Below are 14020 nucleotides of genomic sequence, written 5' to 3'. Positions count from 1 at the left end.
GGTGATTGTTAAAACTCTGATATCACCCCCCCCCCCCTCTTTAATATGTCACCGCCGCTCTTCTTCGACATTGTGATTCTGTTGCTGCTCTTCTTGCAGGATGAAGTCTTTAAGATGCAGCTCGTGTCCTTCTGCCTTCAGAGGAACTCCATCCTTTATTTGACAGAAGATGTGAAGCAGTTTAACGCTGAGTCGTGGTTTCAGACACACCTGAGCTGTACCTTTGCTTTCTTACTACTTTCATAGTTGTTATGTTAATAGTTGAGTTTTTGAGAAAGTCTTCCCTTTTCAGATGTGGAATCAGATCGTTTGGAAGTCAGTAATATTTGTGGTCATCCATGTGATACTGCTTAAGTTTGAACCGTATCATAATTCAGTTTCATTTCATTATTATTATTATTATTTTGTATTATTGTTTTACACGTTCGAAATAAATCAGATGAAAAACACTGCGATGCCTTCAGGCTCCTGCCTCTGACACACATGGAATAGAGTAATGCGATCTGATGGAAGATGTTGAACCGTCTCTGAGAAATCAGCAGAACAAGTTCCCAGACTCCGTTGTTTACTTCTGGAACAAAGTGACATCTCTGGGGAACCCTCGCAATCCTATTGGCTAGCGCTCCCACACATTGTATGTGACAGGCTAATTGTGCGTTCACACCAGACGCTCGAGTTTCACAGCGGCTGTCAGCTGTGTTTACTCCTGTCATTCAAACAGGGCGCGCTGGCCAGGAGGCGGGGCTTATCTCCATGAAGATACTGTGGTAGAAACCAACTACAACAAAATGACCATGTTTTTTACCCTGATTTAATTGTAATACACGTTTCAAAATTATGCCGGAATAAAAACATACTGATACCGGTTAGTAAATAGCAGCTATTAATGCGTGTGTACACAAGACGGCAGGCGAAACGGTATTAAATGTGTGTTTCCTGTATGGAGATCTTATCGATCAGGCTAAGCTAGCATGTAGCTGCTCCCTCCAAACTCACAACAACGTCATACAGAAATAAAGCAGCGACTGTATTCGCCATGACTCAGACAGTCTGCGGTTTGTTCGTGTTTAACTTTTCTCCAGTTTCCAGATATGAGGAGCTGTGAGCTCTGTGCTAACAGCTAACGGCTAACAGCTAACGGCTAACAGCTAACGGCTGATGTTTTGGTTTCCTGATTCAACATTAGTGACGTCACTGAGATCCTCACCGCTGATTGGCTAACGTGTGAACATGTCAGGCAAATTTGATGCTCGAGTTGAAAACATTTAACTCTCACGATTGAAGCGGCCCCCGTCAATCGCCTCATCTGCGTCATTCGCGCCGCCGGAGCGAATTCACGTCTATCCGCGACTTCATATGTAATGGCGTGTCACGGAGGTGATCTCTGGGCTCATAGATCTCGGCCTCCGTTACGGGTCGTTTCGTTTTTTGTTGTTGAAAAGTGTTCCCTCACCTGGTGCCCTGTGTTGTCTCCTCCCCCCTCACCTGTGCCCTGTGTTGTCTCCTCCCCCCTCACCTGTGCCCTGTGTTGTCTCCTCCCCCCTCACCTGTGCCCTGTGTTGTCTCCTCCCCCCTCACCTGTGCCCTGTGTTGTCTCCTCCCCCCTCACCTGGTGCCCTGTGTTGTCTCCTCCCCCCTCACCTGGTGCCCTGTGTTGTCTCCTCCCCCCTCACCTGGTGCCCTGTGTTGTCTCCTCCCCCCTCACCTGGTGCCCTGTGTTGTCTCCTCCCCCCTCACCTGGTGCCCTGTGTTGTCTCCTCCCCCCTCACCTGGTGCCCTGTGTTGTCTCCTCCCCCCTCACCTGGTGCCCTGTGTTGTCTCCTCCCCCCTCACCTGGTGCCCTGTGGGTGTTGCTGTCAGAGAGAGGGAGTGTGTGTGGGGTCCTGGTGGCTGCAGGCAGGGCGTGTGTGTGGGGTCCTGGTGGCTGCAGGCAGGGCGTGTGTGTGGGGTCCTGGTGGCTGCAGGCAGGGCGTGTGCGTGGGGTCGGGCCGCTCAATTGTCAGCTTCACATGGCGACCAAAAATCGCATCGCGTCCGGTGTGAACGCACCATAAGGGGCGGGACATCACTAAGCGGTTAACCAATCACAACAGAGCTTCACATTTAATGCACTTTTTAAACGTATTTATCTCCTTTTCTTTTCTGCAGGATCGTCTAAACCACGATGGCTGACGACCTTTACAGCACCTTCTCAGCGTCAGAGTCGGACATCTCCTCCTCTTCCTCCTCTTCCTCCTCCTCTTCCTCCTACCTGACCTTAGAACAGCGCGCCGCCTTCCTCTTCGTCCTCATCCTCTTCATCTTCCTCGGCCTTCTGATCGTGCGCTGTTTCCGGATCCTTCTGGACCCGTACCGCAGCATGCCGGCGTCCACCTGGACCGACTACATGGAGAAAGACACCTTCGATTACCGGATTTCCTGACAGGCAGCGTGAGGGGCAGCGACGCTGACGCAACACCGGTAAACTGAGGCGCGTCGAGGCAAAGCAGAAACACAGGCGTACGATCAGGAAAATAAACACATTCTGGGGGAAATTTGGGGCAAAAAAAACGTATTTTCCCAGGAATTAAAACACATTTTCAATTTAAGATTCAACTTTATCGCTAATCTGTTGCCAAAAAAGTGCACTTATCCTTATTCTGTCTTATTTCTCAGCCTCTTCAGTAGCAGAAAGTCTATGTCTATCCATTTTCTAAAGGAATTGGGACCAAAATAATGAATTGATCGAGGATTTATGCCACGTTTAATACCTTAAACTTGACTCAAACAAGAAGATACTTATATATAAACAAAACAGTTAACGCAAGAACCGACTTTAAATCAGTCTTTTTTCCGAGCCTGGGAAAGCTAAATCTTAAAACGTTCGCCTGGTGTTTCTGCTTCCTGTCTGACCGTCGCCTCAGTCTGCCTGGCAGGCAGGACATCTGGGCAAAACAAACTAAAACACACAGCATCCAAAAAGATAATGAAAAACAAACGTATTAATCAACGTTTCACTAATTATGGTCGTCATACGTGAAGATAATTTCCCCTTCTGCACGTATGACGTTTTGTTTCAGGGAAGGACATCACCTGATTATAAAATACAATAATGAGAGGAATGGGAGAAAAACTTCCATCAAACAAAAGTGGAATATTTAGGATGATTTGAACTGTCCTGATCTGAGGAATCAACGGTTCTGACGACACGTTGCTGTGATGTTGTGCCCAGATCCCAAAGTCCCTCCTCAGGACTCAGCAGGAAACACAGTGAATATGAAGCTGGAGGTATTTCTGTGATCCCTACACTTTGTCTGACTGCCTGCCAGGCAGCGCGTTGGGCTTGCTGCTCCTCACCACAGAAAAACTTTTATTTATTTGTTTACGTTCTGACCTCAAAGTTGACTCTTATTAACAGAACGTGTGACGAGGACACACTGAGGACGAGACTGTTTTCCAAAACTGTTTCCATTTAGTTACTTGTGTGTTTTGGTGCGAGCTTGAAACGCTGACCTGCAGCTCCCGAGACTAAATCCTGCCAGGGACATCGTGGAGAAACAAAACCATTGGCTCGATCTTTGGTTGTCCAGTTCCCCAGAAATGCCCCAGGTACGTTTGTATAAAAGCATCATTCATTGATTCACATGTTTACATTTGATTTAAAGTCCAGTGAAGATCCCAAATCTCTGGAGATGTGTACAATCTTGGAAATAAATTTCACAAAATGTCATAAAAATGTAACTTTTTCTTTTAAGGCGGATGCTATTCGCACCCAGGTGTCTATAGCTAACAAAGCTTTCTGCCTTTGAACTGCTGACAGATGTTTTTAGTGTGAAAGGGAGATGCTTTTATTGTGAAAGGGAGATGCTTTTATTGTGAAAGGGAGATGTTTTTATTGTGAAAGAGAGATGCTTTTATTGAGAAAGGGAGATGCTTTTATTGTGAAAGGGAGATGCTTTTATTGAGAAAGGGAGATGCTTTTATTGAGAAAGGGAGATGCTTTTATTGAGAAAGGGAGATGCTTTTATTGTGAAAGGGATATGCTTTTATTGAGAAAGGGAGATGCTTTTATTGTGAAAGGGAGATGCTTTTATTGAGAAAGGGAGATGCTTTTAATGAGAAAGGGAGATGCTTTTATTGTGAAAGGGATATACTTTTATTGTGAAAGGGAGATGCTTTTATTGAGAAAGGGAGATGCTTTTATTGTGAAAGGGAGATGCTTTTATTGTGAAAGGGAGATGCTTTTATTGAGGAAGGAGATGCTTTTTTTGAGAAAGGGAGACGCTTTTATTGTGAAAGGGATATGCTTTTATTGAGAAAGGGAGATGCTTTTATTGTGAAAGGGAGATGCTTTTATTGTGAAATGGAGATGCTTTTATTGAGAAAGGGAGATGCTTTTATTGAGAAAGGGAGATGCTTTTATTGTGAAAGGGAGATGCTTTTATTGTGAAATGGAGATGCTTTTATTGAGAAAGGGAGATGCTTTTATTGTGAAAGGGAGATGCTTTTATTAAGAAAGGGAGATGCTTTTTTGTGAAAGGGAGATGTTTTTATTGTGAAAGGGAGATGCTTTTATTGTGAAAGGGAGATGTTTTTATTGAGAAAGGGATATGCTTTTATTGTGAAAGGGAGATGCTTTTATTGTGAAAGGGGGATGCTTTATTGAGAAAGGGAGATGCTTTTATTGTGAAAGGGAGATGCTTTTATTGTGAAAGGGATATGCTTTTATTGAGAAAGGGAGATGCTTTATTGAGAAAGGGAGATGCTTTTATTGAGAAAGGGAGATGCTTTATTGAGAAAGGGAGATGCTTTTATTGAGAAATGGAGATGCTTTTATTGTGAAAGGGAGATGCTTTTATTGAGAAAGGGAGATGCTTTTATTGAGAAAGGGAGATGCTTTTATTGTGAAAGGGAGATGCTTTTATTGAGAAAGGGAGATGCTTTTATTGTGAAAGGGAGATGCTTTTATTGAGAAAGGGAGATGTTTTTATTGTGAAAGCGAGATGCTTTTATTGTGAAAGGGAGATGCTTTTATTGTGAAAGGGAGATGATTTTATTGTGAAAGGGAGATGCTTTTATTGTGAAAGGGAGACGTTTTTATTGTGAAAGGGAGATGCTTTTATTGAGAAAGGGAGATGCTTTTATTGTGAAATGGAGATGCTTTTATTGTGAAAGGGAGATGTTTTTATTGAGAAAGGGAGATGCTTTTATTGTGAAAGGGAGATGCTTTTATTGAGAAAGGGAGATGCTTTTATTGAGAAAGGGAGATGCTTTTATTGTGAAATGGAGATGCTTTTATTGTGAAAGGGAGATGCTTTCATTGTGAATTCCACATGTCCTTCATAACAAGAAGTGCTGTTTGAACCAGCTGCTGACGCTGGTCTTGTTCTCCAGCTGCAGGCCTTCAGGCGTCCTGAAGGAAGACTCTCTGTCGCAGGATCCCGCTGGAGGAGGTCTGCCATCAAACCGCTGGATTTATTTCAGGTTCCTTTACCTCACGGCCCTGCTGGGGGTCTCAACCCTCAGATTGAGCAACCTTCACTTTGAGGAAGTGTTGGAGCGAAGCATCAACACAGTGGCAGCGGTCCGATACGACTGCAACGTGAGAAGAGTCGCGTCTCCTCCCTGATGCAGGTGCATTGAAACGGTCCTTCTCGCTGAGCCTCAGGATTTCTGCTCATGCAGAAAAACTCACTTATTGAGGATCTGAGATGGAGTTTCTTCCTCAACGTGTTTTGGAGAAAAAGAAAATAACATTTCTGTCACCAAAGATTTACTCGACAAAAACTTCTAATTCTGAGTATAATTTCTGCATTTGCTGTCTACGTTTTTTAATTTGTGTAATTGCTTAAGAGCCGCCTGTTCGTCTTCAGATCTCAGCTCACCCGAACTCACGTGTTGCCCGAGTTTGGAACATTTGGATCAAATATCTGCAGCATTTGGACACATTTCAGCCTCTTTTGTCCAAATATGACAGAAGAGCCACTGGTTTGAGCGTGTGTTCGCCCGGTCTCTGAGTTCGCTCATCTCCTCGTTGTAGTCACGTTGACATCAGGAGGAGAAATCTCTGAAATGGGATTTTAAAATAGTCAAAATCGCTTTATTATAGATAGAACCAAAGGTCAGCCTTCAATTCTGTCATCAGTTAATATACTTCATTTCTCCACACACGCACGCGCGCACACACACTCACACACACATACACACACACACGCACCACTCACGCACCACACACGCACACACACACACCACACTCTCACACACACACCACACACACTCTCACACACACACTCTCACACACACACACACACACACTCACACACACCACACACACACTCACACACACACTCTCTCACACACAACACACACTCTCACACACACACACTCCACACACTCTCCTCACTCACACACACACACTCTCACACACACACACTCACACCCTCTCTCACACACACACACACACCACACACACCCTCTCTCACACACACACACACACACACCACACACACACACACTCTCACACACACACTCACTCTCTCTCAGCAGCTCACTGCCAAACCCTCTTCCTGTCTCCACCCGTCTCCCTGGATGTCTTCACCTTTCTAATCTCAAACGCACCTTGATGGCTCCGCCCGGCTGACGGATGAAACGCATTTGTGTTGCAGGAGAATATAAAGAAGAGAAATACTCGATAAAACTCTCCTTACTCTGCTGTCAGATCTGCAGGATTTATTTAAGGTGTAGGACAGGTGTGTGCATACCTGTGTTTCACTGCGGGGACAATAGGTGGATATACCTACATTGCTGGGACCAAGATCAGTTTAGACACCTACATTTTTGGGGATAACATGTTCTTTTACACCAACATTGTGGGGACCATGACATGTTTAGAAACATTCATTTTGAGGACAACATGTTCTTATACAGCAACATTGTGGGGACCATGACATGTTTAGACACCTACATTTTGGAGACATGTTCTTATACGACAACATTGTGGGGACCATGATATGTTTAGAGACCTACATTTTGGAGACAACATGTTCTTATACAGCGACATTTTGGGGACCATGATATGATTAGACACCTACATTTTGGGGACATGTTCTTATACAGCAATATTGTGGGGACCACGATATGTTTAGATACCTACATTTTGGGGACATGTTCTTATACACCAACATTGTGGGGACCATGACATGTTTAGACACCTACATTTCGGGGACATGTTCTTATACACCAACATTGTGGGGACCATGATATGTTTAGACACCTACATTTTGGGGACATGTTCTTATACACCAACATTGTGGGGACCATGACATGTTTAGACACCTACATTTTGGGGACATGTTCTTATACACCAACATTGTGGGGACAACGATATGTTTAGACTAGGCCCGGGACTTTTCTCTCACACACACACACACACACACACACACACACACACTCTCACACACACACACACACACACACTCTCACACACACACACTCTCTCTCAGCAGCTCACTGCCAAACCCTCTTCCTGTCTCCACCCGTCTCCCTGGATGTCTTCACCTTTCTAATCTCAAACGCACCTTGATTCACTTTATCTGCCTCTCTTGTCCGTCCTCTGCTCGATCTGACATTTCTTCACCCGTCTTCGGGCTCCGCCCGGCTGACGGGTGAAACGCATTTGTGTTGCAGGAGAATATAAAGAAGAGAAATACTCGATAAAACTCTCCTTACTCTGCTGTCAGATCTGCAGGATTTATTTAAGGTGTAGGACAGGTGTGTGCATACCTGTGTTTCACTGCGGGGACAATAGGTGGATATACCTACATTGCTGGGACCAAGATCAGTTTAGACACCTACATTTTTGGGGATAACATGTTCTTTTACACCAACATTGTGGGGACCATGACATGTTTAGAAACATTCATTTTGAGGACAACATGTTCTTATACAGCAACAGTGTGGGGACCATGACATGTTTAGAAACATTCATTTTGAGGACAACATGTTCTTATACAGCAACAGTGTGGGGACCATGACATGTTTAGACACCTACATTTTGGGGACATGTTCTTATACACCAACATTGTGGGGACCATGATATGTTTAGACACCTACATTTTGGGGACATGTTCTTATACACCAACATAATGGGGACCATGATATGTTTAGAAACATTCATTTTGGGGACACCAACATTGTGGGGACCATGACATGTTTAGACACCTACATTTTGGGGAAATGTTCTTATACACCAACATTGTGGTGTATAAATATACACCTACACATTGTAGAGATACAGACTGGGAGGTTTTGTTTTATTCATTTGTATATTGTAGAGACAAAGACCTGTTTCTATTGGCAGGGACTCACCTCCCATTTTGGACAAAAATATGGCAGTTCAATTTTTTTCTTAAAGGTCATATTTGATTTATTAGAGGAGTATCTTCTCACGTTTTGGGGTCCTCAGAAGTTTTAGTTTATCTATACTTACATTGTTTTCCCACAACGACTGCAATAGTTGTATAATGTTGTACCAGCTGGAAATAACACGCACTGTGACGAGGGTGAAGAAATGCATCTGAGGGAAACAAGAACCGTCCAACGTCCAACCGGCTGCAGCTCTTTTCACCCTCTGTCTGAAACCAGAGCCCAGTCTGCTCACATTGGTTAGCTGGCCGGCTTTATTGTGATTGGTCAACGGCTTGGACATGTCCCGCCCCCTATCACGTACAATGTGTTGGAGCGCGATCATATTTACTTAAGTGTGTACGTTGTTTTTCCTGAACACAGATTGATGTTTGTGTCATCGCTCAAATAAATAACTTGCATTTAATATCAACGATCAATAACAGATGTTGAATCAGGTTGGGAGAATACATGATATACATTATATATATAATATCATCTTACTCTCTATATCGTTACACAATGTCTTTCATTTACTAAAACAATTCATTTCAACTTAATGCAAAACATGTAATTCTCAAATTACATTTTTTAGAATCTTTTATTTCAAAATTAAACTTTAATATTTTGCATAAAATAATAAAAATAACGAAATATTATACTTGTTTAAAGTTGTCCTCTCTCACCTTCCGTCCTGCATCTGTTTATTAACTTCAAATGGATTTTATTACCTTTTTATGGAAAGACGTCATTTATTTAAAATTAAAACGCTTCAAACTAACGACACGGTTTCTTAGCGATGCGTAACTTTCTGCCTTTCAGCCTCCTCCTCCTCCTCCTCCTCCTCCTCCTCTCCTCCTCCTCCTCCTCCTCCTCCTCCTGGGTGTGTCTCTCTCTCTGTCTTTCTCTCTGTCTGTCTCTCTCTCTGTCTCTCTCTCTGTGTGTGTGTGTGTGTGTGTGTGTGTGTGTGTGTGTGTGTGTGTGTGTGTGTGTGTGTGTGTGTGTGTGTGTGTGTGTGTGTGTGTGTGTGTGTGTGTGTGTGTGTGTGTGTGTGTGTGTGTGTGTGGTGTGTGTGTGTGTGTGTGTGTGTGTGTGTGTGTGTGTGTGTGTGTGTGTGTGTGTGTGTGTTGTGTGTGTGTGTGTGTGTGTGTGTGTGTGTGTGTGTGTGTGTGTGTGTGTGTGTGTGTGCGCGCGTCACAGCGAGGCTGACAGATGGTCGACAGCTCGACGAAAACACAACAAGCTGAAAACAGATCTGAGACTAAATAAAGACAAATGTGTGTATAAGAGAAGTGTGTGTCTCTTTGTATCATTTAGTGTCTCTTTAAAAGTATTCTCATCAAAATATAGTGAAAGTAGCGACAGTAAAAGTAGAAGTACTCAGATCTTGTACTTGAGTAAAAGTAGAAGTACTCAGATCTTGTGCTTGAGTAAAAGTAGAAGTACTCAGATATTGTACTTGAGTAAAAGTAGAAGTACCAGAGTGTAGGAATAATCTGTTACAGTAAAAGTCCTCATTCAAAACGTTCCTCAAGTGAAAGTAGAAAGTATTCTCATCTAAATATAGTGAAAGACAGTGAAAGTAGTCGTTGTGCAGATTGGTCCATTTCAGAATAATATATATGATATGTTTTATAATGATTGATCATGAAAGTGTTCTCAAAGCTGGTGGAGGTGCAGCTAGTCTGAAGTACTTTGTAGACTGCAGGGTAGCTGGTGGAGGTGCAGCTAGTCTGAAGTACTTTGTAGACTGCAGGGTAGCTGGTGGAGGTGCAGCTAGTCTGAAGTACTTTTTAGACTGCAGGGTAGCTGGTGAAGGTGCAGCTAGTCTGAAGTACTTTGTAGACTGCAGGGTAGCTGGTGGAGGTGCAGCTAGTCTGAAGTACTTTGTAGACTGCAGGGTAGCTGGTGGAGGTGCAGCTAGTCTGAAGTACTTTGTAGACTGCAGGGTAGCTGGTGGAGGTGCAGCTAGTCTGAAGTACTTTGTAGACTGCAGGGTAGCTGGTGGAGGTGCAGCTAGTCTGAAGTACTTTGTAGACTGCAGGGTAGCTGGTGGAGGTGCAGCTAGTCTGAAGTACTTTGTAGACTGCAGGGTAGCTGGTGGATTCACTCCAGGTGGAACTAAAGTCTGATTCAACACTTGGTTAGATTTCACATCATTCATCCAGATCTGAGAAGTAACTGAAGGGATTAAATACATGCAGTGGAGGAAAAGTACACCATGTACCTCTGAACTGTAGTGGAGTAGAAGTACACAGCAGCAGAACATGGAAATACTCAAGTAAAGTACAAGTACCTCTCAATGGATTTACGTGTCCGATAACAAAGTCGGTTTGGATCTGGAAGTTTTCCACGAAGGCGGCGTGTTTGTTGTTCAGGAGTCAAAAGTACACATGGGGAAATGCTGTCCTGGCAAACAAACCCACGCGGTTACCCAGGGTACCATTCAACCTCGCAGGAAGTGTGTCTGTCTGTCTGTCTGTCTGTCTCTGTGTGTGTGTGTGTGTGTGTGTGTGTGTGTGTGTGTGTGTGTGTGTGTGTGTGTGTGTGTGTGTGTGTGTGTGTGTGTGTGTGTGTGTGTGTGTGTGTGTGTGTGTGTGTGTGTGTGTGTGTGTGTGTGTGTGTGTGTGTGTGTGTGTGTGTGTGTGTTGTGTGTGTGTGTGTGTGTGTGTGTGTGTGTGTGTGTGTGTGTGTGTGTGTGTGTGTGTGTGTGTGTGTCTGTCTGTCTGTCTGTCTGTCTGTCTGTCTGTCTGTCTGTCTGTCTGTATTAATACATGTAGAGGAGGAAAAGTACACAGTAGCAGACAATGAAAATACTCAAAGTAAAGTACAAGTACCTCTCAATGGATTTACGTGTCCGATAACAAAGTAGGTTTGGATCTGGAAGTTTTCCACGAAGGCGGCGTGTTTGTTGTTCAGGAGTCAAAAGTACACATGGGGAAATGCTGTCCTGGCAAACAAACCCACGCAGTTACCCAGGGTACCATTCACCTCGCAGGAAGTGACCGTTCAATCGTTCAGAAAACTCAAGGCTCCCACCTGGAGTCAGGTTTCTTTAATACGTCCTTTAGAAACTATTGAAGTTTCTAACTTCACCAAACTGCAGGTTTCCAGGCTGTGACTTCTTCATGTCTGAACTGGAGTGGAGGAGAAGTACACAGTAGCAGAACATGGAAATACTCAAGTAAAGTACAAGTACCTCAAAATTGTACTTGAGTAAATGTACTTAGTTACTTGCCACCTCTGAGTATCTTTAGAGGACAGTGTATCTGATACGAGCCCCGTGACGCAGACTGTGAACCTGCAGTGGCGTATTCAGGGAGGCGTTCTGATGAATTCATCAGCAGCGTTTGGAGGACGAAGAAGTGAATATTTCTTCCTCTGTGACGACATGAACTGATCAGCTGCTCGTCAATTAATAAACCAGCTGCAAGCCTTTCAGAGATATTAAAGAGGAACCCTCTGATCTGAGGGGTTGCCGTCAGTCTGATACACATACAGTATTACTACTGTGTGACTGAAGAGCTGACAAACTGCCCCCATAGGAATGAGTGGGAAAACTGAAAATCACCCAACGTTCAGGTCACAGTGCCTCGCCATACTTTAACGTAGAAATAAGATTTAAAGTTGAATCAGCTCTCCAGACTCTTCTCTTTACTGGTCTAAAAGGTTTTGTTGACAGATTAAAGTTTAAAGTGGATCATCATGCTGTATTGGAAAGGGCTATACCGATCCAAACATGTCTGTGAACAGACCCCCCGTTGCAGCTCAAACCCCTCTTTGGAAGCCCTGTTGGAGAAACAAGGATCTTGGGTCCTTAGCTTGAAGAAGAAGAGGAGGCGGAGCTAATGCCTGGTCAGAATTCTACCGGAGATAAAGTTCAATTCTGTTGTGATAAAACGCCATCCTGCTCTAAACCACATCAAGGATTATTTCTGAAACAGTATGGAGCTCAAATGCTTTTTCTCTTGCGGGTTTATCACGAGGTGAGTTCCTTTGTATGTCCTGCTTCTTAAACACACGTGCTCTCCAGCGCAGGTTAGCTCTGAGTGCTAGCGAGGCTAATGTAAACAAAGACGTCCAAACCATGTCAGGCTTTGTTCCTGATAGCAACTCTCGGTGGGTCCGCCGACGATTTGACGTCACCCTCGGATGGAATCTGTATCCTCATCGTTGTTCACCTGTTTTTTAAAAGATGTGGGTACGGCGGAAAAGAGAGAGGGTTTACTCCCTGATGCACCGGGGACACGTGTTGATGTAGAGGAGACATCACAAAGTGCATTTTGCATGATAGGTCCCCTTTAAGTTTAGAAAGGTTTCAGCACCTTTCAGATTCTTCACCTGGAGTGGAGAGGGGGCTGTAAACTCTCCAGAAAGACAGATCGTAACCTGCTCTTCATTCAGATGATTTCAGCGTCAGCGCTGTCTCGATGTCTTCATGATATCAAACCGATTTACAAATATGTCCCAGAAGAGCCCTAAGGGACAAAGCTCCAGCTGCCTCGCCAGAGACGCCATGCTAAGTGATCACTATGAGACTCCTTGTTGCTGGCAGGAGAGGAGGTTTAGGTTTTAGGATTAGTTTCTTTCTGGTAGATTTCCTGTATTTTCTGGAAATGATCTTTTTCGAGTTGTTTTTCCTATTTTGTGTTTTTCAAGCATTTTTTTCCTCTATTTGTGGTGTTGGGTAAGTTTGGGGTTATTTATCATGGTTGTTTTCATCTATTGTCAGGGGGCGGCGGTGCTGTAGGCTAGGGGAGGCTAAGCCTTCCCTAATATGTGTGTCACTGCATCCTGGTAAAATAAAAATATAATGTTTAATGTTTGTGTCTTTGACATTAGCGTTGCTATGCAGCCACCTGTGCCCTGTGCTACGTAGCCAGTTCCACAGACCCTGGATATGTTTGAGTTATATTAACTAACCCTAACAAACGAGATCTCGCTAAGCGGTCCCACGACGCTGGTTATCAACTCGGTAAATCAAGCCAGGGTTTCCCTCTCCAGCTGAGAGCGCGTTCACGTGAAAGGGGCGGGGTTAGCAACATTTGACCAATTACAAACAGGGACAACTGTACTGACAGCACAGCGTCATACTTCATTAATGAAAAGTAAACTAAAATATTAAAATATTTGGGAAGGCTTAACCTTCCCAAGCCTACAGCACCGCCGCCCTGATCTTAAGTCTATTTGTGGTTGTTAATAAGTCGGGTTAGGGTTAGTCATGCTTTGGAATGCATTTTTCACTTTTTTGTCGTTTTGTGTCTTTTTAGTCGTTGTGCGTCTCATCGGTGGTCCTGAACGTTCACATTTCATTCACTGGTTTCTCACTGGTCATCCTGTAGTTATGTGAGAGCAGAAGCAGTGGCATTGTGGGTAAGTATCCCCCCCCTCATCAGAAACCTGCTCAGGTTTCATTTCTTCATTAAAAACTCTGCCGCCCTCAGACAACGCTTCACAGGACTCAGCATTTACAGGTGTGAGATAAGGTAAGCCTGTCACACTCACACACACACACACACACACACACACACACACACCACACACACACACAACTACACACACACACACCTACAACACACACACCACACCCACACACACACCCACCCACACACACCACACTACACCACACACCACACAC

General features: G+C 44.1%; 1 protein-coding gene across 1 annotated transcript; it reads left to right on the top strand.

The window, feature by feature from the left end:
- The first annotated feature begins 2153 nt into the window (after positions 1-2153).
- On the top strand, positions 2154-6182 carry LOC117441911 (cortexin-3-like). Its single transcript, XM_034077928.2, has 2 exons — positions 2154-3588; positions 5374-6182. Exon 1 carries the CDS (start codon positions 2165-2167, stop codon positions 2420-2422), a length of 258 nt encoding a protein of 85 aa, XP_033933819.1. The 5' UTR covers positions 2154-2164; the 3' UTR covers positions 2423-3588; positions 5374-6182.
- The last annotated feature ends 7838 nt before the right edge of the window (positions 6183-14020 follow it).

The sequence above is a fragment of the Pseudochaenichthys georgianus genome, unplaced genomic scaffold (genome assembly GCF_902827115.2).
Source record: "Pseudochaenichthys georgianus unplaced genomic scaffold, fPseGeo1.2 scaffold_2147_arrow_ctg1, whole genome shotgun sequence".
Classification (NCBI taxonomy): domain Eukaryota; kingdom Metazoa; phylum Chordata; class Actinopteri; order Perciformes; family Channichthyidae; genus Pseudochaenichthys; species Pseudochaenichthys georgianus.
This window is presented reverse-complemented; position numbering and strand designations above follow the sequence as displayed.